The 27,916-nt window shown below is 49.9% G+C and overlaps 1 protein-coding gene across 2 annotated transcripts in view; it reads left to right on the top strand.

Moving 5' to 3' along the window:
• The window catches only part of Tet (tet methylcytosine dioxygenase-like), a 93,465-nt gene extending 66,198 nt beyond the window's left edge, over positions 1-27,267 (top strand). For both annotated transcript variants that reach the window (XM_076897620.1, XM_076897621.1), the window contains 9 exons: positions 4,549-4,791; positions 15,699-15,936; positions 16,308-16,543; positions 16,788-19,623; positions 19,999-20,174; positions 20,352-20,705; positions 20,791-21,018; positions 21,109-21,263; positions 21,369-27,267. In XM_076897620.1, coding sequence (XP_076753735.1) covers positions 4,549-4,791; positions 15,699-15,936; positions 16,308-16,543; positions 16,788-19,623; positions 19,999-20,174; positions 20,352-20,705; positions 20,791-21,018; positions 21,109-21,263; positions 21,369-24,063 — 7,161 coding nt within the window. In that variant the 3' untranslated portion in view covers positions 24,064-27,267. The remainder of the gene's footprint in view (positions 1-4,548; positions 4,792-15,698; positions 15,937-16,307; positions 16,544-16,787; positions 19,624-19,998; positions 20,175-20,351; positions 20,706-20,790; positions 21,019-21,108; positions 21,264-21,368) is intronic.
• Positions 27,268-27,916: the final 649 nt, after the last annotated feature.

Genomic DNA, 27,916 nt, shown 5'->3' with positions numbered 1-27,916 from the left:
TCAACGCGAACACAGCGTCGATGCTCGCAGCGCTCTTTTTCGAATTGTCGGAGGACCACGCGTCGATAAATTTGAGCTTTTCATTAGCGATTTGTCCAGCTCGTCCAATGAAACGATGAACTACGCGACGGAACGATTAACCTTGAAAGAGTCGTAGAAGAGGCAGCGGAACTGGCGAGCTTTCCGCTCCGCCAGCCTCCGCACCCGCGAGTCCCCTTCGATTTCTTGAAACATCGAGTGTCGTTAAAGAGGAAAGATTGAATGGCGAGGAGAAGTTGCTCGAGGAGTTTACCTAAGGAGCGTGAAAGGGAGGCTTTAGTGATCGAGGGATATATTTAGCCTCTCCCGGTTGGATCCGTCGAGGAATTTATCCGCGGAGTTATTCGAGAAATTTGTTTAATATTGGCCACGTTAATGGTTGAAGTGTGTCTGATCGGACTGATAATTTAATGGTAATTTCTTCGACAGCTTCTCAACCACGGCAACGCGAAACTAACTATACGAAAGCAATTACAGCGAAGGTATGCGCATGGAGTGCTTCTACCTCTAAGGATGCAGATACACATAAGTATCTCTATGTACGTTGAAACGAGATCGTAAGCAAATATTTCCTCGCAACAGCGAGCAGAAATCATTTACTTAATTCACGCGGAATTCCTCGAATCGTGTACAATTGGCAACAACCATTCTCGATCGCGATACTACAAATTCCTCCGCAACCTCCCCATGTTACCTAATCACGCTTAAACCGATCGCTGAACAAAAGGAAGGAAGTTGGCCCGACGAATACCTCCGAAACCCAGCCATTACCAACGATTCTCGACCGATATATACCTCTCGAAATTACAATGAACCTGTCAGTCCCGTCACTCGAGACCCACCCCACGCGAGAAACCCAAAACCCACCGCGCATCCCACGACGGTGCTAATCGACGCCGTACAACACGTCCATTTAAAGGGACCGCTCGTCTATCGTGGTACACGCGGTAGAAATCCGATCTTTCGTAACACAAACGAGCGATTGCCACCAGGGTCTCTGGTGCAAGTCACGTTCGCGGCTCGCTCGTTCGAGGGGAGGATCGGAAACGGTAGCGGCGGTGGCGTCCACGCGGGCACGCGTCGTCGATGGGATCCTCAGGCTCTCCTCGACGGTGCCAGAAGGGGCGAGCTGGAACCAGCGCGGGGGAGTAACCGGGCGAAACATCTCAGCGGGTGCGACGAGATACGTTTCAGCACGGCACTCGAACCGTTCGCTCAGCGTGGGCCCGAGACCTTGCCTATTTATAAAGCGTGCGTGGACGCGTGTGTGCACGTGACGCGGTTCCAGTGATAATACCGGGGTTTTCAGGTAGCGCCGGGAAATCGAGGCTACCGAGCGGTCCGCGAGCGTATCGCGCGAGGGTGTTGACAGGTCCCCCCGACGTTTCTTATAAATAATTCAACCTCTCGCGACTATGTAGAAGACTTGGGACCGGTTCTGCAACTATCTCGACCGAGCGAGCCGATTATAAGGCTAGACGATTTCTAATTAGGTATCTGTTCCGCAATTATCAGTTTACCTGGCCGAGCGGGGACTCGTGTATATGGTAATACACGGTTGCGTGTAACACTGTTGCGTGTCGGCGCGTTGCGAGCCAGCACTTTGTAAAATAACAGACGATTTAGGCTAGACGTAAGCGAATCGTGATCAGAGATCGGTTGCGCGGGGTTCAACAAAATGTTCGCGCTCGATCCAACACCTTGGCATCTTGGTGGCACCTCGAACCGTTTGATAGAGGTTCAACAAGAGAATTGAGAGACCTTGAAGTCGTTAAACATCGCATATATGTATATTCTTCGAAATCGTTTAAAAAGACGACAGACGGAAATACTTGCTAGCGCATCAAGTTTATTGCGGAATTATTTAAACGAGGACGATTTATTGAGAAAACAGCACGTCTATTCCTAAAACTCGCCGTTTTTCGGGGCCTCCAAACAAGCAGCCCGTTCGCACAAGACACTTTCTGGGAAACACATCGCAAGAATCAACTCGCAATGATACAATCGGCCCCACGATTCCTCATCGCAGAATCAATAAACGTTGCATATAAACGCGACGCAAATCAGCCATAAATTTGCCCCAGCTGTCGTCAAGGTCCGATCGAAGGTGACTACGGCGGGACGAAGTTGCTCGCGACAACGCGATGCACTCCTCGCGTCGGCCTTTTAGCTATTGTCTAACGAGACAGTCGCGGACCGTTTCGCGAACAGGGACGACAGACGCGAATTGTTTCCACAAGGACGAGGTGTCGACCGACGAGCAACGATGGCCAGGGATTGTTAAAGAGCCGCGTTGTTTGTTCGCGGCGGCAACCGCGGTGCCCGCTGCCCCGTCGTCATAAATGTAAATTGAATTCCGTCGCATAAATTTCCAACGCGCGGCCGTGCCCAATAAATTCACCGTACGATACAATCAGTAATATTCTGTAACATCGTCGTCGATCGGATTACGAAACGCTGAGACAGCGTTCCACCATGGACGAGTGCGCGACGGTTCTCAGGGTCTTGGGAACGGAGCGTCTTCCGCTGGTCTAGCGGCGAAAATGTTGATAAACGATAATGAGACGCGGAGAAAAGTGTTGGCGAATTATTGGCCGAGTTCCGCACACGTCCAGCATACATATACGTCTAGATGGGAACAGGTGGTAATTGGAAATAATCCTTGGAGCTGAAGGATTGCAAATATTATGGCCGCAACGCGTTGGGTTGGACATTTTTCTTCTCGCGTCTTTCGATGAATGCGCGTACATAACGCGTTGTTAATATCCTTCGAAAGGAAATACCGCGTATCGTTACGATCTTACACACGCGGTGCGCAACCCTTTCGCTATTGGCAACCTTCAATTATTATTATATTACACGCGTTTGGATTAGGTTAGGTGCTCGTGGAATTAATTGACCGTTCAAGGCCACTCTATTGCCAGCGACCACAGGCGTTTTCGATCTTTTCACTCGTCGCCTCCGGCGCTTTTCGATAATTGCACAGAACTCTGCCACGCGAAATTCGAAACATTTCACGGCAATGTACGACAGAGTCGTTTAGAGCGATATATTAATCACATATATTTTAGTATTATAGAAGCTGGTAGATTTACTAAACCGGTTGGGAATGCGTTCTCCATGGTATGTGTATAATCCCAGTCCACGGTGGAGATTATCGTTTCACCCTTTAATCATGCAGCGTAACGTGTACTTTACACTAGATACTCTGAATATCTTCGCACGTTACGCGCATGTATAAATTTCCCCTAAATACGAGTAATCATCAGGCATTTCAACTACACTACGCGATCGTATATCCGTCGCGTAAAAGGTGGATGGAGAAAAGAAAAGAGGAAAGCGTGAAAACTCCCACGCTGAACCAAGATCCTCGACGTCGTCGCCAACAACTGGCTGGCACCCCCGACTCCCGAGCGTCAACAGGGTGCAATCGTTGACGGAGGGAGCGACAACTCGAGGGACGTCGCAATAATTGATCCTGTTCGGTTATAGCCGTCGGGCAGAGCCGCTTGTTGAACTATGGAAACCGTTTCAGCCGGCTCGGCCTACTTAGGCCACCTTGGTATTTTTAGCATTAGGGTCACACCGGCGTACGACCGGCCACCGGTGTCCCCGCGCGCCATCCACCACGCTCGCCTTCCTTCCTTCCTTCCTCTCGCCGCGTTTCTAAAGCGGACGCCTCTTCACCCCTTTGTCGTCGCCCGCGACGCGACGCTCGTGCGTGGGCGAACCGACGTGGCGCTGGCTGTGGCGAACGGAAAGGGAGGAAAACCGCGGGGCGAGAGGACGACGTCGGCGTGTGTGTCGTTCAACTTAACGCCTGGCGAGCGCGTCTTCCGAGGATGAAAGTTATTGGATAATTGGACGAGAGACGGGCCGTTTTCGTCGTCCCTGTCGCGTAAATTCTGCCCACTTTGGAATTCTTTCGGAGGTTTATCGGCTCCCCCCTCCTGCGTACCACACCCCCGGTCATTGAGACGCGTTTCCGAGGCGTAGTTTATGGACGCTGTTGCTCGTCGCTTTCTCTCTCTCTCTCTTTCTCTCTTTCGTGGGTGAAAATGATGTAACCGCTAAACTAAACGCGACCCTGCTTGGGATGCATTTACGTGGTATTCTTTGAATGGGAATATTTCTTGGCTGTTACGCATTGATTTATATTTGTCCCCTTTTATCTCCGTTTCAAGCCTCTATATCGTATGACTCGAATGCGGTAATGTACACTCGTGTGTAATTTAATTTATTGTATTTATTAAGATAACTCTGTGAATGAGCACGTTCGAGCTATGCCAGCAAACATTTCATATTTGAAACATATTTCAGTTTCAAGTGTTTGATTAGTTTCGCTCTATTTAAAAGCCTCGACATACGCGTATACGCTCCCAACATCTTGCGCGGATTTCGAACAGGTCCGTCCTCAAATTCTTCCTGTCGTGAGCGACAAAAATTTCGTTCGCTTACTAAAGTTTTACGAACTTTGTCTCTTACAGAAGATGCACATTCGTGTTACAGAGTTATCGAAAGATCGCACGGCAAGTCAGCACACCGGACAGCGCACCTGCAGGCTTGGGCAGTCCACAGGCTGGGATAGGCGGGCTGCAACAGCACCAGCAACAACCGCAGCAACAGCAAACGCAACAAACGCTTCATCAACCGGATCCCATGCAGCAGTCCAAGGACAATCTGAATCCGGCGGCGAACCAGCAAACCGGGGCGCTTAGGAACGGAAATCCTCCGCCTCCTGTCGTTTCTATGGTGAGTAGAAGCCACGCTTCCCTTTCGACGGTGACATCTTTGTCGCGCGTGACGCGTATCCGATGTGTACTTTGAATACTTATTCCGAATGTCTATCCCTTTCCATTTACGGCGCATATGTAACGTGACGCGTGTGTAGATTCGATATTTCGCTAATGAAGCGCGACGCGATGCTACAATGTAGTCTCGTGGAAGACGCGTGGCCGTAAAGCGTGGAATTTAATTGGAAAGTCGAACGGTTTAACGCCCTCTCCGTTAAAGGGGAATTTGTCAGAGGCGTTAAACGAAACCTAGTTCCCGTGTTAGGGTGATCCGATTGTCTGGCACGATCTCAAATGGAGTTGAAAATCCTCGACGAGATTACCGTCGTCTTGGTCCCCAAGGATAGCATCGATCCCTTCCTGCTTAGCCGCTCCTCTCCCGTAATCTGGGACGGTATATCGGCATGTAACACGTAGCACACTCGAGGGAATAAACACCGCCCCGTCCGTGCGGCCCCTTGGTGTATTTCGTGTATGCCAATGCTGAAGCCAGCCGAAGGACCTTGACCTAGACCATTACAGCTCATTACTTCAATCTGTCTTCACCCTCCAAGAGAATACGCTCGCTTCTCCCTTCGCCTACCGTCTGGCACCGATCGCGATCCACCAAAAAGAAACGCACACGATCGCACGACGAATTCTTGCGATGCTCCTCTGTTTTTTTTTTATCGATCCACAGTTTTTCGAGCATCCCAATAAAAGATCGCGACGTATTTAAAGAATAAATGTTTCAAGGGATAAGAGACGTCGATCCATCGAGCTCTCAAAGGCACGTTTTAATATAAGAAATTGCGATTAATCTACCGAAGGTACCTAGCTCTGCTAGAATGGTAGAAATAGAAAATTTCGGGAGGGAGGTTATCAAACATTCAGAAGAATGATCCATATCTCCACGGTTCCTCCTGTCAGTCAAAATTACGCCAAATTACGTTACGCTTCTCCAAAATATCTCCGCTCGAAGGCTACGAGATACATAAGCCACTGGTTCTATTTAAAAATGTTTGAAAGTAAACCAATGTCTATCTTAATCCGACAAAGAAGAATCCTCCGTCCTCGCATGGGAACAATAGGTTCGAACGACGCTGCGAACCAGTCGGACGGTTCTCGAGGAACTTCCTCGACGATGATCGCCTCGACTGTCGCTTTCAACGTGTCCGGTAGGAAGAGGAAAGTCGAAGCGAGGGGGCTGGTTGAGACGCGTCCGCAGGAATGCGGTTCGTTTCGAACCGCGTGCATCCTCGCCGGATCCTCTTCGCCCGGCCCGCGAGGTTACTGGGCAAACCAGTCTGCCCGGCCCGTTCCCTGTTTTCCGCTGTACAGCACGCGGTAACACGTGTGAGGGATAATCCGTGTGCAAAAGTACGTACGGCGTTAAACCCGCGGCGGAACACGTCCCGTGAACGAGGTACACGCGAGATCCCGTCTGCGAGAGCCCTCCGGTTTATCGGCTACCGTCCAAGGTCGTCCCCGACCAACCCTGAATTCAATCTCCACTGTCCCGGAGGGAGGACGCGTTCCTCGAGCTGCGAAAATTTACCGCCTCCATTACTGTCGACGCTTTCGCGGGGTTGGAAGCGGACGCACGCTGATAAGTGCCCAAGTACGTGGTATAATGGCTTTTGGATACTTGGAAGGCAGCCTCGTCGCAGGATCTGAGATTCTTTCTTTTATATTCGATCCGCTTGTGAATGGTCTTCTGGTGATTCTGAATATACATATATAGAGTGTTCGATGAACATCTGGAATGTAGGCACGTTTACGACGATCGTTTCAATTTTCTACGATGTCGACTGGTTACTCGATCTTTCGAAAGCGATAGAACAGCCGTCGCCAGTATACGTGGCCTGTTCGAAGCTCTCGAAAGGCTGTAGAGGATTTCGGAGGTTGAAAAACATCGACAGCGCACCCGCAGAAGGAATCACGAAAGGTAGGGGACAGGTATCGGCACTTGGCTCCGCGCCGTTTGCACCCCGGGTGCGTCGATGTGCCAGGCTTGTTCCTCTCCGCCCGTCACTCTCCTCTTCCGCCGCCACCTCTTGCTCCTCTCTTGATACTGCTCGCTTTTCCTTCCCCTCTCCTATGGTTCTCTCTGCCTCCGGGACGTTCCCTTCTCGCGCCTTCTCTCTCTCTCTCTCTCTCTCTCCCTCTCCCTCTCTCTTTCTCACTCACTCATTCTCTCACTCTCTGCCTCCCTTCCTCCCTTTCTCGCTCTCTGTACTACCCCTGTCCCTGTCCGTGGTTGTCTCTCTCTCGGTAGGTCGGTGGTTCCTGTTCCTGCGGGTATTGATTCGCGTTGGCGGGCGGTCACCGCCCCCATAGTCGCTGTCTGCCGGTAGTCTACCCTTGCCCCGACGTTATGCCGTTATTTCGGCGGCCGATCTCCTCGCAGCCCTTGTCACCAGGGAAAAAACCGCGAAAACGCGACGACCAGCCAGTGCCCGACCCGGTAACGACGCGCAACCTTGGTAAGAGCACCGCTCTTCGCATCGCGACACCCCTTTCGACCTCTTCTCTGGTCTCCACCGACCACCGTCTCAGTTCTCCATCCGTAGTGTCCTTTCTTTAAGAGCCACAGCTTAAGTAGTATTCTGAACTGAAATTTGAATTTGTAGCTCGAGTTTTCGATAGATCGAAGAAAACCCCAGACAGCAGCTTCAATTTCTATCTTGATCCTAGTTAACCCTCGCCTCGCCTCTACCTTCTCGCCACCCCCTACGACGACGTTCGACGAAGCGCTGGCTCCTGTCCCAGGAGCAAGTGTCCAGGTAGCCTGTTCGAAAAAGCAGAAACGCCGTGAATAAAGGGCCCGTATATCACTGGTCGAACACGTGTCCCAACCCCCTGGTCCCGTTCCGCTCGCCGGCTCGTTATAAGCGGGCGGGCAGGGCGCGTTAATCGCGCGTTAGCCCGCGTTAAACGAGGCTATCTGGCCGCGTAAACGCGGTCGGGGCCAGCGATACGGTAATTGGCAATATCGTCGCCGATAAAGGAATCAACGTTTACAGCCCAGAGAGGGGGGGGGGGGAGGTGGCGTACCAGCGGGGGAGCACAATTATGCAGTAAACCGAAACCGCGAAACGCGGCACGCTCGTTGCCTCTGCGCACCGAATTGCGTCCGACCGCGAACGCACGTGCGGTTTCGCGTTCCGTCGCGATCGAGCCGCTTTTGACGCTTCACAACCGCGCGACGGTTGCCGCGGATGGGCCCGTATTCGCGAATGAGTTTGATGGTTCGAGGGATTCGAGTGCGTCCTCGAACGTCCACCGGAATGATCGGTCGATTCCGAATTTCGGGGTTGTATCGATGCGATTGATGAATGGTGTTGTGAATGAGGGTGGATTTTGAGGATCGTACGGGCTGGCGAGTGATTTTAGAAGTGATTGCAGAGGACAGGTATGGGATTTCTTTGGTGTGATTAGGCACGTGGATAGCATTATGTAACAGCGGAGAGTAGAAAGTACATTTTCAGGAAATGTTATCAGCAGTGAATGATTTAGTGGCTATAAACGACAAGTGTCTAATAAAGTAATGGTATCAGTGATAAATCAAGAACACTATAGATAACAAGTGACTATTCTAAGTAAGTGTTTCGTGTTTAAAGTGTAAAGTTGAAGTCTTAGTTAAAGCGCTATAAATTATGGGTTTAACCTTCCACGAAGCGAAATAAAAACCACGAGAGTCGGTAAAACTATTTGCGAAAACGTACTTCGCTTGCTGTACTCGGGTCTTGGGGAATACATTTGAATCCGTGATCGGTTCGAGGAAAAAATTGTTGTGCTACTTACGGCCTAGAATCGTACATCTTGCTAAGTCACGCATACGTCTGGAAGAGTTCATTTCAATGTTTGATCAATTCCAGCGAACATAACCGTGATACTGGAAAATGAAAATTATCACCAGTGGGGAATTGAGCACATGCTTAGTTAAACAAACGCAAGTTAAACCGTTCGATGATTTAACTGATCTTCAAAGACGAGAAGGAGATCTCGAAGGTTCGATGTATGTCGTTACACCAGCGCGAATCATTTCGAGTCGCACGATGCGCGTCGATTTCAACCCCTAACTCGGAAGACGGTAGCCCAACCGCGGCCAGAAAGCAGGCGAGCTCGCGTGTCTGGAAGAAAAATCGCGGAAGGTGCGAGCCGCTCCGCTTTGTTCCACGATTTTTTTCCTCGCTCTCCATCCTTTCTTTTTCACTCCGCGGGAATCGTTTGAGCCGCATTGTTTTCGCCGAAAGCGAGGCAGTCGTGAATAAAACCGTCGGCCAAGATGTAGATAGCGCGCCCGTTTCTGTTGTCCCCCTGCTTGCCGATTCTTTTCCGTAAGCTCGATTTAAACGCGCCAGAGCGGACGCGTATAAATTTCGCAACCCCGTCGTACCTTCGAGAGAGGCCAGGAACAGTGGAGAAGTTCTTGGGAAAGTTATCCGCGAGCTGTCGACAAATTTTATCGACTGGATCCGCCGACGAGGATATCTTCGAGGGGAACGCGTTAACGAGCAATGGGAAATGGAGTGTTCGAAACAAGTATCGTTGAAGTAATACTTCCAATTTACCGAACCCGTTTTCTTCCCGCTCGATTGGGTGAACTGTCGATAGAGTTAGCTGGCTTTGGAATTGCAGTGGAAATTGTTCGATATGTCAGAGAAATTCTTTAAAGCGTTTAACCGAACAGGGGTAGTTTTACGTAAATAATACGAAAAATTCATCGCGACTCGAAACCGATAGGTCGAAGCAAAGATATTCACCCGCCGTTAACGTGTCATCGATCGTCGTTGCCAAAGAAACGACGGGCTCGTAGAAATTTACAACGAAGCCTCCTTGCCGTTCTCGCGTGTGCCCAGAAAAAAAAAAACGGTCGACGTATCGGAGCTTGCGACTGCAGCTCTCGTAGCTCGATATATAAATAGCGCGATAAAAGCTGTTTTACTGCGCGAACGATTTCGTTTTATCGGTTTTCACCGCGTGAGCCACTCGCGATCGACGGCTACCGACGAAAGGAAAAAGAACGAGACGCGAACAGTGGGAAGGAAAAAAATAAAAGCTGCAAAAAGCAAAGAGAGACCAGCTCGCGACTCGCGGTGAGATACGGGGAAATCGTTTCGCGGGCGTTATCCGTCGACCTTCCAGGCGGTTAGGGGGTTGTAACGGGGGCATCGCGTTGATAAATGAATTTTCGCTCGACGTGGCCACCGCGCGCGATCATCCGCGCGTTGGCGGTGGAACGCTTAATGAAATAAACGTATCGATGCGGGACTGATTGCTGTGGCTAATTCGTCGATAAATTCGCGAACCCCTCTTGTTTCAGCTCGGCGACGATCGAACGGATGGAGCGAAAGGGTGAAGGTCGGAGGGGTGGCTAGCGCGGGCGTTGGATTGGGCAGGGGAACGGGGCGAATTAATTTCTGGCTCGATTTTCAAAACGGTTTAAATTCGTCCCGGCCCTCCGCGCCGACCACGCGTTCGGGACACGACCCGGTGCCGCGTAATCGAATATCGGCCGATCCTCTTCGTCGATGCGATCGTTCGCGAGTGGAACAGGTGTGTACACGGGGTAATTGTTTGGCGCGTTGTACGATGGTGGTCGCTGCGAGGGAGAGTTTTTGCGTGATCCATTTGGCCGTGAAAAACGAGAGGGGGTGGAGATGGAACGGGAGATTATATACTGACGCGTCGTGGATGACGACAGTGTCTTTGTTAGGAAAAAATGTTGGTAACATTCCTCTGTTCCACGAGGATAATCAATTTTTCTTAGGACCGAGGTCGTTTTATATCTTTAACCCTGAGCGTACGTGCACTGAGCTGATCTCTGTACTCGACTTCCCTGTATATGAAACACGAAAGCTTCATAGATTATTCCTGTCGAGGAACGAAAACATACGAGACGTCGGAATTCGCTGTCACTGCTCAAAGTATTTTGATCGTTCCACCGTGAAGAGGGAAAGAGAGACGGTGTAGCCTGCGCTCTGAAAGGCTGAAAGGTTTCGTTTGGTTGATTCGTGAAGTGGTTGGTAGCCGGGGTGGAGAGAAGGATGCGTGTAAAACACGATCCTCGACGTTCTGACGTGAATAAAGGAGGCGTTGTTGCTGGTCTCGCGCGCGCCGCTTCAAAGTGGAAACTATAATGGGGGTTTAAATTATGTGGTGTCTTGGAGGTGCGCTGAACGAGCTCGTTGTACACGTGTAGCATTGTTGAGACGAACAACTCCATCTCTTCCAGGATAAGCACTTAGCTACTGTCAAAGATTCCAGTGGATTCGGTTAAAAATAATTCCTGTATACCTTCGAATTTAACGCTCCTCGTTCCGCATTTGTACTTCGAACAATAATTCCTGAGAAGCGCAGAATCTAGGTCTACGAATACCAATTGCAAAACTCAAAAGTAAGAACCGAATAAATGTGACAAAAAAAAAAGAAAATACAAATCCAAAACAATTACACGGAACGAAGAAATCGTGGTCAGAAGCCGCGGCAGTAATTCGACGAACCATTCCTTCCCTCGTCAGCCGTCGTCGCACCTTTCGGGTGGACCGGGTGCTCCATCACGCGAGGAACGCGCGGCGTTCCGTGAATCATCGGGGGAAGCGGTGGGACCAGCCACCGGTGGCTCGGGGGCGCTGGGTGGAAAAACGAAGGAAAGAAAGAAAGCAAGAAAGGAGCCGGAACGGAACGGAACGAAACGGAAGGGGTCGAGGTCAATGAACAGAGCTCCGCTGGTGGAGTTCCTTACAGGCTGAAGAGGAGGCGGGTAGAGCGAGAGAGAGAGAGAAAGAAAGCCAGGCGAACGTTCGAGAGAGGAGGACAGCCGGAGAAGAGGGAGGAGCGTGGCTCCTGGGGGTTATGTTTGGGTGCTGTCGCGGCACATCCCGTTTTATCACGCCTCGGGTTTACCTTGCCCTAGGTCACGATGTCAAGAGAACGGAAGGATTTTCCCCCTGAGAGCCCGATACCAAGCTCGCGGTCGAGACCAGCTCTCGCGCACGGAACACGACCGAGAGAGGGAAAGAGGGAGCGAGAGGGAGTGAGAGAGACAGTGAGAAGGGTGTGAGATGGCGAAGGAGACGGCGATAGACCCGCAGCGAGAGCGGTAGAAGAGGAAAGGAGGAAAACACGAACGGAGAAGCCGGCCGAGGCGGCTCTGAGGGATCGCTGACTCGGTTGGCGAGACGCCCGGCTCTCTTCGATGCTATCAACCTCGACCACAAACACCGATTCACGGCCACTTTAGGGGTTCCCCGGAGTTTCTCCGCCAGCCGACACCTTTCACGCTCCTCTGGACCACTCCACGCGACCCACTTTTTCACCCGTCCGCCCCCGTCGACGATGGATTTCCTGGCATCCTGAACGGACGTGGAATCCTTCCAGTGGATTTCAAGCTTTTTATTACCGTTCCTGGTCGCTTTGCCCTGGTCGCCACCCTCGTTCAGATTTAAAGCGACGTGTCCTATCTCGGGATCCGCTTCAATTCCTTCGTTTCGGCTCTTTACGTACGAACGCGGACGTGGTTGGAATACCAAGACTGGAAACGGCGGCGGTGCTCCACGTGTAACGTTCGATACGTTTATTTCGATGGCTATTTATCATTGATTCATCGAAGAGATTAAATGAATTATCATCAACTTGTTGCTTCTGGTAAACGAGCTTCGACGAAATTAGAATCTATCGGATCGATTCGAAATTTATTTAACCCTTTGCGCTCGACGACTCTTTCGATCGATATTATACAAAACACTTACCAGGGCATTCTGAGTTGCTTGGATCTTATGTCACTGACTATTACACTAATTTTTCTATTTGTCACACCCGATACGTAATTACTGTTTACACTTGCTCTACCACCAATTTAATCACGATCAATTCAAAATGAAACTCGCCTTAAAACTTTCGAACGAGTGGTGCAAAATTTCGCGACAAATGTGCTCGCTACGACCGTCGAAACCGTACTAACGCTAGACGCGTCGTATTCAGGACTACAGTCGTAGAGGAATTTTACGTCACAATGTCACTTCTCAACCGAAAACATAAACAGCCTAAGAGACCTATTCACGAACCAATACTTCGCATCTATCAACTGGAAATAACGAAATTCAGCATAAATACAGCCGCTCGAGTTGCCGCGTGAAACATCGTGGCGAATGAAAGTCGCTGTTCGAGCGCAAAGGGTTAATCTTTCATTGGTAACGGCTGTTCGTTGGATTAATCAATTTTTAATTGTATCTCGCTACTTGATCAGATTACCACTTTGCCGAATTCGATTTAAAATACAGCACGTAATTCACATTAATAGGGACGCGAAAACAAGACAGGAGAATGCGTTTTATTTTCCATTGAATTCGTTTGGAAATCTTCGGCGTTCGGCCGAGGTATCGTTGCCGAGGAAGGAATTCGATTTCCACGGGCGAACATCGCGAGGAAATTCCACTTCCTTGGCCACGAGCAATAGGATTACGGTCGTCACCCCGTTAATTGAACTGTGCCGCGTAACAAGGGTAATAACCCGCAAAACGGCCCAAAGCTGTTCGCGCCACGCCAGATAAACACGGTGACACGCGACGCGTTACTTCTGTTCGATCGTCAGCCTAATTTTCCTGCGGGTCGTGGAAAATTTTCGTGACGCCCGCTAATTTCACGCTACCCGATCTCGATAACGTTTACGGTTACGCGAGAGGGTTGAAAAACCTGCAACATTAAAGTTGTGAAGCACAATTTTCTACCGTACAGAAGCTACAATAAATTCTGAAAAAACTCTGGATGTAGTAGAAGTTCCAGTGACCCAAACTTGCCGAATAAAAATTCTTCCAACATCATGGACGCTTCCTAATATAGAAAGAAAGCATTAAAAGAGTCTATATAAAATAAAGAGTCTATATTTACAGACGTTCTCACCCTGACACTCGGCAAACTGTATTTCGAGGATTCCACGAGGAATAATTACAGAATGGGCCCTATCCACACACCGGCAGCCGTACTAATTAAAACTTTAAATACCACCGGAACTATTAATACCTTCACACGGACGCGCGTACACGCGTTCGTCAACAATCCAGCCCGCATTTCCACGAACCTATTCCAAACGCCGAACCCCGCGTCGAACGCTGCGGTGGCGCAGCCTCTCTGCGCGCCGGCCAGGGGACCGGAAAGAGAAACTCCCGAGGAACCGCCGCGCTGAATATTTCATTCGGCCAGTGATAACCGTCCAGGAAATATCGAGCACGGGAACTCTGACGGCGGGACGAGCAAAAGGATGAAGCGAGGAGCGGCGAGAAAGGAAAATAAAGAGCCGCGCCGGCGGGAAATAAATTCCCGAACTCCGCGAGGAGACATCTTTTATTTAAACGAGCACGTTCGGCCGGCGCGGACTTTGAAAAATCGATCGAACGAAACGAGCCCACGGCGGGAACGCGGGAGAAAGTGAAACAGAATGACAAAGCTCGAGCCGGAGGTGTACGGACGAGCGAGCTGATCGTTCGTGCTCGTTATCTTCGTTTTGTACGAAGTTTTATAGTCCGGTTGCGAGTTTGCCAGTTCTTTCCTCCCTCCTCGTTTCAGCCCCCTCCGTACACTTCTCCGTCTTTTTTCCGACAATCTATTTGCGGCTCTGTCCGTCTCCGTCTCTCCCTGTCCTCCCGTCCCCAAGCCCCGTTTCCCTCGCCTGGTCCCTTCCAATGAGCTTTCCCCGTCTTTGTCCGGCCGTTTCCTCCGCGGCCAGATCGTCTCGTTCTACTCGCGAACCACACGCAGACACACACGCCGATCGAACCTCCGTCCCTCGTTCTCTGGCGAACGGAAAGCGGTAGCGATGGCGCCGAGCGAGGAGAGGGATCGAGCAAGCTCGAGGGAGCCTTTCGAGGGGCGATTCGAAGAACCGTGCGAGGGAACGTCCAGCTGTTCTTCTAATTTCAGTGGATATCTCGTGCGAATCGAAAATCGTTTGGAAAATTTCGCGGAATTTGGATATTCCTCGACGAGGAGCAACAGTGGAGGCTTCTCGAAGCCATCGCTGACCGAGACACGAACGAAAATAAACGAAAGTGCATCGCGCGGGTACAGTTCTTCATACGCGGCGATTCCATTCTACCATCCCACGAATTCGCCGCGTAAAATCTCCGAGCACGCGAAGAGAGACGTCCACGATCGGTTATCATCGCTGTGAAAGCTTCGAATTTTCCCGATACCGATACCAGCTCGATTATGGGCGAATTCCGCTCGTTCCACAGAGGGTGGGGAGTTGATTCGTTTGCACGTTGATCCTCGACCCCGCGCTCCAAACAGACGGGGGAACGCGTATCGAAACGTAAAAGGGGGTGAATCGTTGAATCGAGTTACGCGACTCGGACCTCCCTTTGTTCGTGGCTGTGATAGCTTTACGAGCGGCCAAGAGAACGAGAGGTAAACTCTGCGGCTAAAAGTTTCGACCATGGAAACGGGCGAGAGCATCGTGGATCGCGGCGGTAGACGGCGAGGAAGCTTGTGAGCCACGTGAAATCGACTTTGAGGATGATTAATGGCTTTATTAGCGCTCTGATTAGAGCTCTTTATTTAATTAGGTCGCGAACGCGTGTGCGCTCGGCTAATGGCATCTGGCTTGCCAGAGAGCAGTGTTTCATGTTTGGAAGAGTTGAGAACAACTGACTCGTGCATAGTTAAAAAGAAGCATTGCTGACGAATGGCTATTCCCTCTCTCTCAGCCAGTGGCTATCAGTCTTTGCGAGTTCGGGATACCCGTCAGGCTTTATATATTCTTTTATCACTTTCTTCTTAATTATCATAGCAAATTAACTTTCTTTTTTCCTCCTCTTGAAAGGACGTTACGAAATATGAATTTCGGTGGGAAATTGAAGGTAGCGTTTCACGTTTCTGTTACAGTCACCTGGGGTGATGCCATTCTACGGCGATTCCGGAGCCGGCTTCCGGCCAGCACCCGGTTTTGGGAATACTGTTTGGCACCAGGGAGTCACACCCGTGGGAGCAGTTGCGGTTGAAACGTCAGCGGCGCCATGGCCACCTCAGCAGTTCATTCAACAAATTCCTGCTCCGAATCAGCTCGAAGAGCTGAGGTATCATACCCAATACACAGCCGCCGCGCCGTACCATCCGCAGCCAGGTAATTGAGGAGCGAATCGATTTCGAGAAGCTCACTTCGATGCCTCGTCGAGCGCGCGTCTTCTTTCCCATCGCCTTCTTCAATTCCCTCCGATACGGGGATATACCCGTTTCACGTTTAATTAAATGCGACTGGTCGCCGCGAAATGCGTCGAGTAGTACACATTATGGTACGTTCATCGTTTTGAGGAAGTAATAAAGAAAAATCAAACTTGGATTTCGTATTCACGGTCGAAAATAATTGGAACGTTCGGAATTAGCCGCGAACAGAAACGCCCGTGGAATGCAAAGTGTGCAGCTATGCGCGGGTCTTTGTCCCGCGGATTTGCCGTGCGTTTCCGTGGAATCAGCACGCGAATTTTCTGATTACAGTCGCATATCAGCAGCAGACTTTCATTACTACGGATCAGTCGGCATTTCAACGAGCCGGGGCGACAGGACAATACACAATCACGGGGCAACCCTCGCCCTTGCCACCGGTCGCCCCACAAACGGTACCGTCGACAGCTCAGAGGCCACTAAACGGTCAATTCATGGATCCCGCTGCTACTGCAACCCAATCAGTTGGTTATGAAAGGCAGGATTACGTCAATGGTTACCAACAACAGGTACAATTAGAAATGAATCGCTTTTAATTAAAAGTGTCTGCAAGTCGAAGCCTCGAACGAAAGATACGAGATTTTAGGGAACTACCAAAAACAGCACTGTCTATACGAACATTCTCTTTAGCGCGCGCGAGAATAGACTGCTAGATTCCTAGAATAACAAAACACAAAGTTCATCGGTGGAATCGATATCGATCTACAGCGTCCTCGAACGTTTTTAAGTTATAGATGGAATGCCTTTTTCCAGGACGTGACGATGGCACCGCCGCCTTCAACCACCCCCACGAGTCGTAGCAGTTCCGTGCACATGGACAACCAGCAACAGCAACAGGCCTCTCAGCAAACGCAGTCGCAGCAGCAACAGCAGCAGCAGCAACAACAGACGGATACGCAGGTGAAGGGGTTCGCGACGATCGCAGCCAGCAACGTGTCGGGAAACGAGATGCCTGGGTATCCACTTCAACCGGGCCCACAGAGTTTACACAACTCTAACGGATATCCAGGCTACGTGGAAATGGGTCAGCAACAAGTACAGAGCCACCAGTGGCAGCCGCAACAGGTTGCTCAGCAACCGTCGCATCAGCAACAGCACATGCAGCGGCAGCATTCGGTATCTGACGGTGGCCAACGGCACTTATGGTCCGACACCAGTACCAGCGCGAAAATGAACAACGTGAACAACAGCATGAACTGGTCGGATGGCACGTTGCAGCAGCAACAGCATCAGCAGCAACAGAAACCTCCTCCACAGCAGCAACAACAGCAGCAACAACAACAGCAGCAGCAGCAGCAGCAGCAGCAGTCGGGCATGCAGAGTAGTAACATGAAAGCGCAAGAGGCGCAGCAGAGTATGCAGATGCAGGGGCAACAGGAGCTACCCAGGCCAGCCAGTCACATGAGCTGGGAGAACGGCAGCGTGAAGGAGACCCCGCATACCCCACAGTCGTGGACAGACAATACGGACACCAGCCAGCAGCAGCAACAAACTCAGGGAAACTGGTCGCGGCAGAGCCCGAAGCTGAGGGACGCGCAGAATCCAAGATTGACACCGTCTAGTCAACAACCGCAGCCGCAGCATCAGGGCTGGCTGCAGCACTCGCCGAAGTTGTCAGACCATCAGCAGAATCCGTCTCATCAGAACGCCCGGATGACGCCCTCCGGCCAGCACAATTGGCAGCAGAGCAGCCCGGAAATTCAGCAACAGAACTCGAGTCAACAGAACCCGAGGCTGACGCCGTCTGGCCAGCAGATGCAGCAGCCCGGTGCGCAAACGCAACAGCAACAGCAACAGTGGTCGCAGCAGACGAAGATCGAGAAGAACCCGAGGCTTACTCCGTCTAATCAGATGTCCTGGCCAGACACGCCAACTAGTCAATCGAATTGGTCGCCGAATAGTATAAAGAGCGACAGTAGTCAGCAACCTCAACAACAATGGCCAGACTCTCAGCCTAGTCCGAGGAGAACACCTGGCCATCAGCCGGCCGCGTGGCAGCCTCAGCCACCCGCGCATGAGAACAAAATGGAGAGTCAAATGTCTTGGTCACCGAGTTCGGTGGCCGAGAATCAGCCGACCTGGGGCCAACAGACGACCAAACAGGACATGCAGAACTCCGGGGAAAGAGTGCTTTGGCAGCAACAACCCACGGACACTGGGAAACCAAACGGGTTCTCGGATAATCAGGACGCGCAGGAGAGTAACGTATTCGCTCAATCCAATCGCGTGAATCTCAACAGCCGCCTGAAATCGATGATCCTGAACAAGCAACAGCAGCAACAGCAACAGCAGCAGCAGCAACACATGCAACATCAACAGCTTCAGCAGCAACAGTCGCAGCAGCAGTCCCAGCATCAAATGGGCCACCAGGAACAGCAACATCACAGTTTGCATCATCAGATGCAGAGTCAGCATGTGAACAGCAATAGCGGTGCGAACGGGGAGTACCATACGGACGACCGGATACGGGACACGCATGATAACACGGAGAAGTTGCAAGAGAAACAGGCGGACCAGTATTTAAATCAGTCGAGCATGATGTCGATGGCGCAATCCAATGAATCCTTGACCGGTAATTTTTTATTGCATAGCCACCACCCTCGGGTCGATAGTTTGCCCGATGGTGGTGGCTTATGGGAATGGTCAGGGGGAGGTAATAACGTGTTGAACAACGGTAGCGTGCTACCGGAGAATGGGTTGACAGTCATCGAAAGTTTTATAAAGTTCGGTTCGGAGGAGAAATCCGTACCGGAGAAACCGTGCGAAAAACAACAACAACAACAACCACCACAATCACAGTATCACCAGCAATCGTTACAGCAGCAGCACGAGCACCGACAGCTATGGAGCGAAGAGAAGAAGGACCATCAGGATAATCAGAGCATCGACGACAAGTCTTTCCAAAGAAATTTATGCATAGAGAAACAACAGGTCGACGAGAGAACGTTCGAACAGCGTGGGAACGATACGGACAGTGAGAAGAACGAGGCAGGGAGCGACGTAGTTTTTTCAAAAACACCGCAAGTAACATTGGTCAACGAGAACGACGGACCAAACTACCCGGAGAGTACCGAGAAAGGTACCCAGAAAAGTGCAACCGAGAAGCCGACCGACAGCTCGAACTGCGATTCCTCTCAGAACATCAAGCAGGAGAACGTCGTCGAGTACGGTTGCTCCAGTTCCGACTGCGTTTCATCGCCCACAGCCTCCTCGAAGAGCGAGAGCTGCGCGTCGAAGGAGATCAAGAGCGAGCCGGACCAAAGGTCGCAGGAGGGCAACGACTACAAGTTCCGTGGCGACGGCGGGCCCGCGAAAGTGTCGCCGGGTGTCGGTTCGTGGTGCTGTCGTAGAGGCGGCACCGAGCAGCCGACCCCCGAACACTTGCGGGAGGGTTGTTGCCAGGGCCTGCAAACGAGGGACGAGATACTGGCCGACTCAGGGGAGAAGTCCGACGTAAAGAACGAAGGACCGCAAAGCCCTCGGAACGGCACCGCGCCGTCCACGACAAAGTTGCAAGACCACTTGGACAAACTGAAGAACAATGTCAGGAGCGAAGTGCCGGACTGCAACTGCTTCCCCGCCGACAAATGTGAGTTGCTATTGCGTATTCAGCACGACACTAACATTGAGAGAACACACTAACCACGACACGAAAAAAACCAACCGAAAAAAAAACCAAAAGAATAATTACCTCTTAAAGAAAATAAAAACTGTACTACTTCTACTACTACTACTACTACTTCTACTATTACTACTACCACTAGTACTACTACTAACATTAAATGGCCGACAAAAATACACCAAGCCTTGATTCAGTGACCCAAAGAAGAATGCACGTACCTAACTTACCCCCCTTTCCCAGGGGGCATACCTACTACATACGTGGCATAAATGTTTCCGCTTCTGTTGCTTCCTTTCCGTTGAAACGTCCAGTTTCGTAAGTAAAATGAGGTTCAACCACAAGGTCCGCCAGAGCCCGGCTCGTACTACACTCACCTCGGGGCGGCTGCAAGCCTGCCTGACCTACGGAACGATCTTGAAAGAAGAACCGGCCTTAAGGGAAACGCCATTAGATTCGAAAAGGTCATCTACACCGGAAAGGAGGGGAAAACTACCCAGGGATGTCCGATGGCCAAGTGGGTAAGCATGCTGTGCCAAAAAATTTCTACCCGAATGGAAGTCAAAGCGGATCAAGTCTCTCATTCTACTCTATTAAATCTTGTTTTGTCCAACATTGCAGTCGATCGCTTTGAATCGTCCGCTAAGATTACTCTGTTCTACTTTGGTGATGGGATTGTAATATCAGTGATTCGCTAGATACTACGACGATCTGGCCTTGAAGAGAAGATCCTGACGATAGTGAAACACCGACAAGGGCACAAATGCCCGACAGCCTGGATCGTTGTAGCCATGGTTGCTTGGGAAGGCGTGCCAACTCACGAGGCCGATCGGATCTATTCCCTGTTAAGCCACAAGTTGAATCGATTCGGTCTTCCCACGACCAGACGATGCGGAACCAACGAACCGAGGACCTGCGCTTGCCAAGGCCTCGATCCTGACACTTGCGGTGCAAGCTTTTCCTTTGGATGTTCCTGGTCCATGTATTATAATGGTTGCAAATACGCCAGAAGCAAAACCGTCCGTAAATTTCGATTATCAGTACGATCAGAGGTGAGATACTCTTATTTCGTTTACTACATTCGTTGCTTTATTCTATTTCTCGTGTCGATATAACGAATCAATTTCTTATTTCCAGGAGCAAGAAGTCGAAGAAAGAATGCACGTCCTAGCAACACTATTATCACCTCTATACCTCAGCCTTGCACCGGAAGCGTTCAACAATCAGACACAATTCGAACGGGAAGCGAGCGAGTGCCGTTTGGGATTCAAACCTGGTCGACCTTTTTCCGGTGTCACAGCCTGTATCGACTTTTGCGCGCATTCTCATCGTGATCTCCACAACATGAACAACGGATGTACCGTGGTAAGTTCATAGGGATTCGACGCGCTGCAACTTTTAATTGATCATTTGAATTGAAGTAATCATGGTGTAACGTTACGCTTCGCTCTGCAGGTGGTTACCATGACGAAACACCGAACTCTATCGAAACCTGAAGACGAACAGTTGCACGTACTTCCACTTTACATCATGGACACTACAGATGAATATGGATCGAAAGAGGGACAGGATGAGAAGGTCCGTGCTGGAGCTGTAGAAGTTTTGACGAAGTAAGGCATTCCTGTGATTCGTAGAAACTACATCTCGACTTGTGAACAAGAACGATCACCCTATTACGATCAATTTTACTGACGTGAACGCTATCTGATTCATAGATACCCCTGCGAAGTGAGAGTTCGATCGGTGCCGCTACAACCCTGCAGAAGACACGGCAAGAAAAGAAAAGAGGACGAGCCGGATACAGTAAGCAATAAGAAAGACGGTTCCAAAAACGTAAACGAAAAAATAGCTGAACCCAGTCGCGTACCAGGACACCAAGAACTACTCAGACCGCAAATGAGGGACTCTCAACTCTCTCTGGAAATGGCGTCCATGTTCGAAGGAATGGACGCTCAATTGCAGAGCTCTCAAGTATCATCCACCGTGCTAGACAGTCCGGTATCCATGTATCAGGGTTGGGGTTATCAGAACGAACAGCAGTGGAGCAGAAACGGTTGGCTCGATCAACGGAAGAACAATTGGCTGAACCCGTGGAGGGAGTACTCGTTTGGTGGCCTGGACAGGGACGCGAAAGTTGACCCTGACAGTACGAGTTTAGACGACATCAGACCTAGGAGTACCGTTTCTCAGGATGAACATAGACCAGGTTCGCGAAATTTGCCCAATTCCACCATGGATTCGCCAAGAAATTATCCACATTCGCCGAGGGCTCATCCCATTTCGCCGAGGAGTTCTCACGCGGGAACACCGGGAGATATCGGTTACGCGATGTCTCCCAGAGGATGTCCAGGTACGCCTCAAGAACAGAAAATGGCTTCGCCGAGAAGCTCGGGATATCCGGACACGGGCTATGGTCATCCGCTTCCAACTTCCAGAAATTATCCGAACATGTACGACACCAGACAGTGCAGTGCGTCCCCAAAGACAGGCTGTACAAATTTCCCAGCCCATCTGGAGCAGAGGACTGCGCTTAACCGCATGAATCATCATCCGTCGCACAACGCCAATAATCTTCGGAACGTCGGCCAGAGCTGCGACCAGTCGAAATTGCCGTACTCGAAGCCTGCGCAAGATTCTAGTCAGCAAAAGTACCCAACCACGCAGAACTACTTAGAGGCTCAGAAGTCGCAGATCGAGCAGCCGTTCGTGAACAGGATACAAGGCCACTATCATCCCCCTCACCCCGTACAACCGAACAGAAATCTTCCGTATCAGGGTCAGCACGAATCGAACCCGGACATGTTCTCCGGCCTGTCGATGCCTCCTTGCATGGACAACACTAGTCATAAGCCATTTGGTGCCACGAATCCGGATCTGTTGCTGCACAGCTCGTCGCATCTTCCGCCGGGCAACCCCCCGAACGGCGCTCAGAGTTTGGGACCGATCGATCAGAGGAAGTACAGGTTGCACAAAGGATCCGAACAAAAGCCACAGGGGATCAATCAAATGTCACCGGCGCCGTCCGATCAAGTGGGAAGCTGGAACATGCTTAGTTCCTGGTATCCCGAGCAGAACAGAACGTACGATCAGCAACAAATGTACAACGATCAGATCAATTCCGAGAGGAGTCACCAGCAATCTATGGACCATCAGAAGACGTACAGCTGGAACGACAGGGTACCCAACCCGGACCAATCGAAACCACCCTGCTGGGAAACGCCCTCCGATCCATCCCCGTTCAGGGTACCGAAAGGCAGGCCACCGTCGAGGACAGCGTCGAGCCAAAATCCAAGTACAGACAATACATATCAAAATTCTTCCAATAGGACGTTCCTTAAACCTCAGGAGCCGGCGCGGAGCGGCGTCTACGTGGACAGTCCGAGCAATAGCGCGGTACATATGAGCGGGACGATGCATCAGGTCAACCAACGAAGACCAGAGTGGCAGGAGGACAAGACCAAGGAAGGTTTCCACGATTCCAGAGAGAACGTCGCGAATCCGAACTCGAACTGCTTCCCGTGGGCGGAGGAGATGAAGCAGGTGCAAGACTTCCACGCGATGCCAGGTCTGGGACATCCTCACCCTTCCTTCCCCCAGTATGGGCTGTACCCAACGTATCCTGTCTTCGACAAACCGTACTCGAACTCGTGGGAAGGCTACAATTACCATCAACCCTATTCTCACCCCCAAACACCGGAATATCCACCTCAGTTTTATCAACAACCAAAGAGAGAAGCCTGCTTCCCCTCGAGCCAGTACCCCTATCAAGGAGTGCCCCCGTATCAAGGCCTGAATCCGGGCTGGACTAGATGGGACACTCCTCGATGGGACATTTACGGGCCACCGCCCTACTTCCCGGTGTTACCAGAACCCCCGCCGAAGGCTGAACCGCTCGGGGAGGTGGCCGATTACTCCGACAACGAAGAATGCTTCAAGGATTCGCAGATGGGAGGAGTCGCCATCGCTCTGAGCCACGGTAGCGTGCTCTTCGAATGTGCCAAGCACGAGATGCACGCCACTACCGCGCTGAAGAAACCTAATCGCCTCAACCCGACCAGGATCAGCCTGGTCTTTTATCAACACCGCAACCTGAACAGGCCAAGGCACGGTTGGGACGAATGGGAGGAGAAGATGAGACTTCGGAAGCTGGGCGCCGCGACAACAACAACCACCACCACCAGTTCGTCGAGCACCACCTCGCAATCACCGTCTACACCATCGACACCAACCAGCCCCGCGGCCGCGACTACCGGCAAAAAATCCATGCCGCTTCCCCACATACCCAGCGTCCCGAGCTCCCAGTTCATGATGAGGTCGCCCACGTACACAACGATGACCTGGACCACTCTGTTCCCCATGCATCCGTGCATGATAACCGGCCCGTATCAGGAGGGTGGGGCCATTGGATGAGTGATCGCCGGGGGGTGCGGTTCCAGCCATCGATGACCAAGAACCGCGCCAGGAATCGATCGAGCGATCTCGTCTAGCTGATCGAGCGGAACGATGGGATTTAGGAGGTACGCACGACTCGGCGGCGCTGGCGAACAGTGCCGCCGTGTACACGCAAAAGCTCGCCGATGACGAACGTGATCGCGAATCACGAAGTACGACCAGAAGGAAACCAGGGACGAGCCAAACAGGCAGCTTACATTTCGAGAGAGGGGATCAACGAAGCAAACCGACGAACCGTCATCTCTATCGTAACTCTGTCGTCGTTGTCCTAGATATGTACAGTTGTCACCGACGCAAAACAAAAAAAGAAAAAAAAAGACAAGAAAAGAAGAAGGAACAACACGTTTGCACTGCCATTTTTCTATTTCACGTTTTTTCGGTGAATATAATAAACGTAACAGACAAAAGGGGGGGAAGGGACAAGGAGATGGGGCAGGAAGAGGAAGGAGAAAATGGAAATACGGATTCGCTGAGAAGATATACGTCACATGGGATTCAATTCTAATCGGGGCTTCCCTTTTTATATCGATCTTTTACACAAATCACAATAGAATGTCGCGAGCAGAGATGAGAGAGGAGTATCAGAGATGGAATCAGAATGAATCGATATCGAGCACGAGCAAAACCTTCGATGTCTGGAATATCGTTCGAAGCTGAAGACGGATGAGGAGCACGAGGGAACCGATCGACAAAGATGTGTCTCGCGGTTAGAGAAACACTGATTGCAATCGCGGCTGATTATCACGGTAAATGGATTAACAACGCCACACACTGAACCGGTAGCGATCGAATACGATCTTTTATCGCGCGGAAAGACGTTCGATACGATATGTAGTTTAGAATGGAATGAATGAGAAGTAAAGGTATGAGATAAAAGACGAGAAGAAACGGCACAGAAAAAGAAGGAATGAAAGACGAAGGAAGAATGAAACGTATCCAATTGTACATTTTTTTAAACGGTCTCGTGTTCTGGTAGAGTCGTAATCAATCGTATTTAGCTAGTCCACGCCTAGACACGACGGATATTTCTTTTTTTCCACTACGTTTTAAAATACGGCACACACACATACGCGCGCGGAGTGGCAAACATGTACGCTGACGAGGCATGAGCGTCCGGTGCAACCCCTTCTTTTTTTTGTACAAAACTGGATCACTTTTATATCGGAGAGTCGATCCACCGTTTAGTTTTCCGCACATTCTCTTTTTGTAACCTGTGTACCCCATTGTTGTTGTTGTTGCATCACACGCGTACATACACATCGTACAGGACCAAAATCGTCCGTTCGATTAATCGACGACATCTCAGTAGGTTTTACCTTTACCCATGCTCACCCTATTCGACCCTGAAACATCGAACGGTGTTGTAACCATACAGTTTCGAGTCGATCGTTTTAGTAAAAGTCGTCTGCACAATATCGAGGCTCCACGTGAAACGGCGGAGCTCGCACATAGAACACATAATTACACGTACACGCGTATAATACGTATACAGACACGAAAATGATCTCAAGTTTTTAATCTAATTAATTAAACGCTTAATCTCCTTCCTCTCTATTTTCTCTCTCTCTCTCTCTCTCTCTCTCTCTCTCTCTCTCTTCTCTCTTCTCTCTTCTCTATCTATTACCCTTCCTTGTTCTTTCATTTTGTTCGCCAATTGTACATTGCGCTTGTTAATCATCGTATTTATTTCGTAATTCACTTGCACGTGTTTGCACCCGTAGCTCTACCCCTTAACCCGTATCGTCACGTTAGAGAGGAGGCGTTCGAGCAAGAACGATCCAACGGAGAGGCACACATACACGCGATTCGAATTGCTACGATATTTACGTAATACCAATCCTCGGGTCGGTTCAGTACAAACATACGCATACACCCCGTAATACACGAGAATTCGTGAAATAGCTTTTAATTAAAGTAACGATCAGCGAGCGAGAAGAGACAAAGCAAACAGATAGAAAAGTAAAAAAAGAAAAAAAACACGCGTCAGTCGTCGTGATGCCGTCTTCTTCGTCAGCTACGTTCTTCCGACTGTTTATTTTATTTGTTCATTCGCTTTTCCAAGCCCTGTAGAGAGTCTATAGTCGCGATCCTGGACCCACGGGGGTCCAGGTGCTCCCGATGTTCGAGCCTTTCGAGAGGCGACCTTCTCGAGCGAGGAAGGCACGCGCACAGAAATCTGCAAGCTTTCGCGGGGGTTAAATCGCTTAGGCCGACCGGCGAAGTTCGATTTGAACGTAACAAGTGCCAGTGTTCGAGGACGAGTGAGAGGGCCAAAACGAAATGGAAATGAAAGACAAAAAATGTATAAGAAAATGAGAATCTGTATTAATCGTTACGCGTCGTTCGAGTCGATCCCTGTCTTTTCTTGTACATACAGTCCAGAGCTACGACTGGCGTAGCTACATCGGTAACGTCCATCGCCACTTCCGGCTTCGATCGTTCGCGACTCGACCGTTCGATCGACAGGGAAATGTAAAAGTCCATAGATCGTCGTAGAGTCGTGCCATCGAACGAACGGAAGTAGGAGACAGAAGGGAGGGACATCCTTCTGATTGGAGAGATTCGAGTAAATAGCAAGATCGAGCGGGATTATTCTGCTCGACGATAGTAACAAGAGACAGTAGCGTTGATCGTAGAAATACCGATTCGTTCAATTGGCTCGTTGGTTACGATGATCGATCCGATTTATTATAGCTTCGATTATGACGGCGAAATCGTCCCCGTTTTTTGCCTTTCGAAGTATCGACGCACGACCACGCTGGTAGCAAAAACGGGAAGCATACCGGATACCGGAAGCTCACCCCTTGAGATGTAATAGCGTGCGCATAGGGAAGAGGGGGGTCGAGAAAGGGATCGAAGAATGGGAGATCGTGGTTGTTCGAGGTCGATGGATCGTAACGATAATCGACGGAGAGACGCTATCGTGTAGGTTGAAGGGAGATGAAAAGACGCGTCCAACCCTCGCCCATCGGAGTATTATAAGAATCATTAATATATTATCATTCATTATTATCATAATATAGTAGTAATAATAATTATTAGCGGCAAACAGTAATAATTAGTAATATAATCTAATTTAATCGATTATTTATTAATTAAGTTTTGACGAAACTTGCGCGTTGTTCTATTATATTTTTATTATTATATTTTTTAGCCATTCTATCTTCCATTCTTTTTTTCTTATCTTCTCCTTTCTTTTCTTCTTTTTTCATTGGTTTTCCATTCGTGTCGCCGAACGAATTACTTTCCCTTCACTTGTATACTCTTTTATCTTGTTTCCAACGAAAATCATTCTGCCACGAGCACGAATGACATCGTCGATAGGAAGCTCATGTCTCTTAAACGCTAGTCCCTTTTATTTTTCCCTTTTTTTTTAAATCGATTAATTTGTTTCCTTTTTTGTTTTTGCTTTTGATATCGTTCATCGCTTTACCGTACGACGAACGTTATTCGCTAAGAACACAATCGTTCCATCATTTTTACACTTGACTCCGGAATCTCTAGGTTCTAAAAAAAGGGAAAGATTTTAAAAAATTGACGATCGATCGTCGCTAGAGACTATTTTTCGATTCGACGAATATCGTTTTTCAAGTTAGATTCATTCAGAAGAACGACGCATCGATCTCAGCCAGTCAATTAAGAATCTCGCGAAGAAAAATAGAGGAAAATACAAATTCAAGCTAAAATCGCAGAAACACGTTTCTATTTTTTTAAACCGTTTTAAGGGATCGTTCTAATATTTAAAAAAAAGGAGAAATAAGCTAGGCTCATCATCCATTTCTTTCTTCTTATAAACGTAAACGTTTCGATT

This window comes from Xylocopa sonorina, chromosome 7, assembly GCF_050948175.1.
Source record: "Xylocopa sonorina isolate GNS202 chromosome 7, iyXylSono1_principal, whole genome shotgun sequence".
Lineage (NCBI taxonomy): Eukaryota > Metazoa > Arthropoda > Insecta > Hymenoptera > Apidae > Xylocopa > Xylocopa sonorina.
Note: the sequence above shows the minus strand (reverse complement) of the source record. Positions and strands in the feature narration are given on the sequence as shown.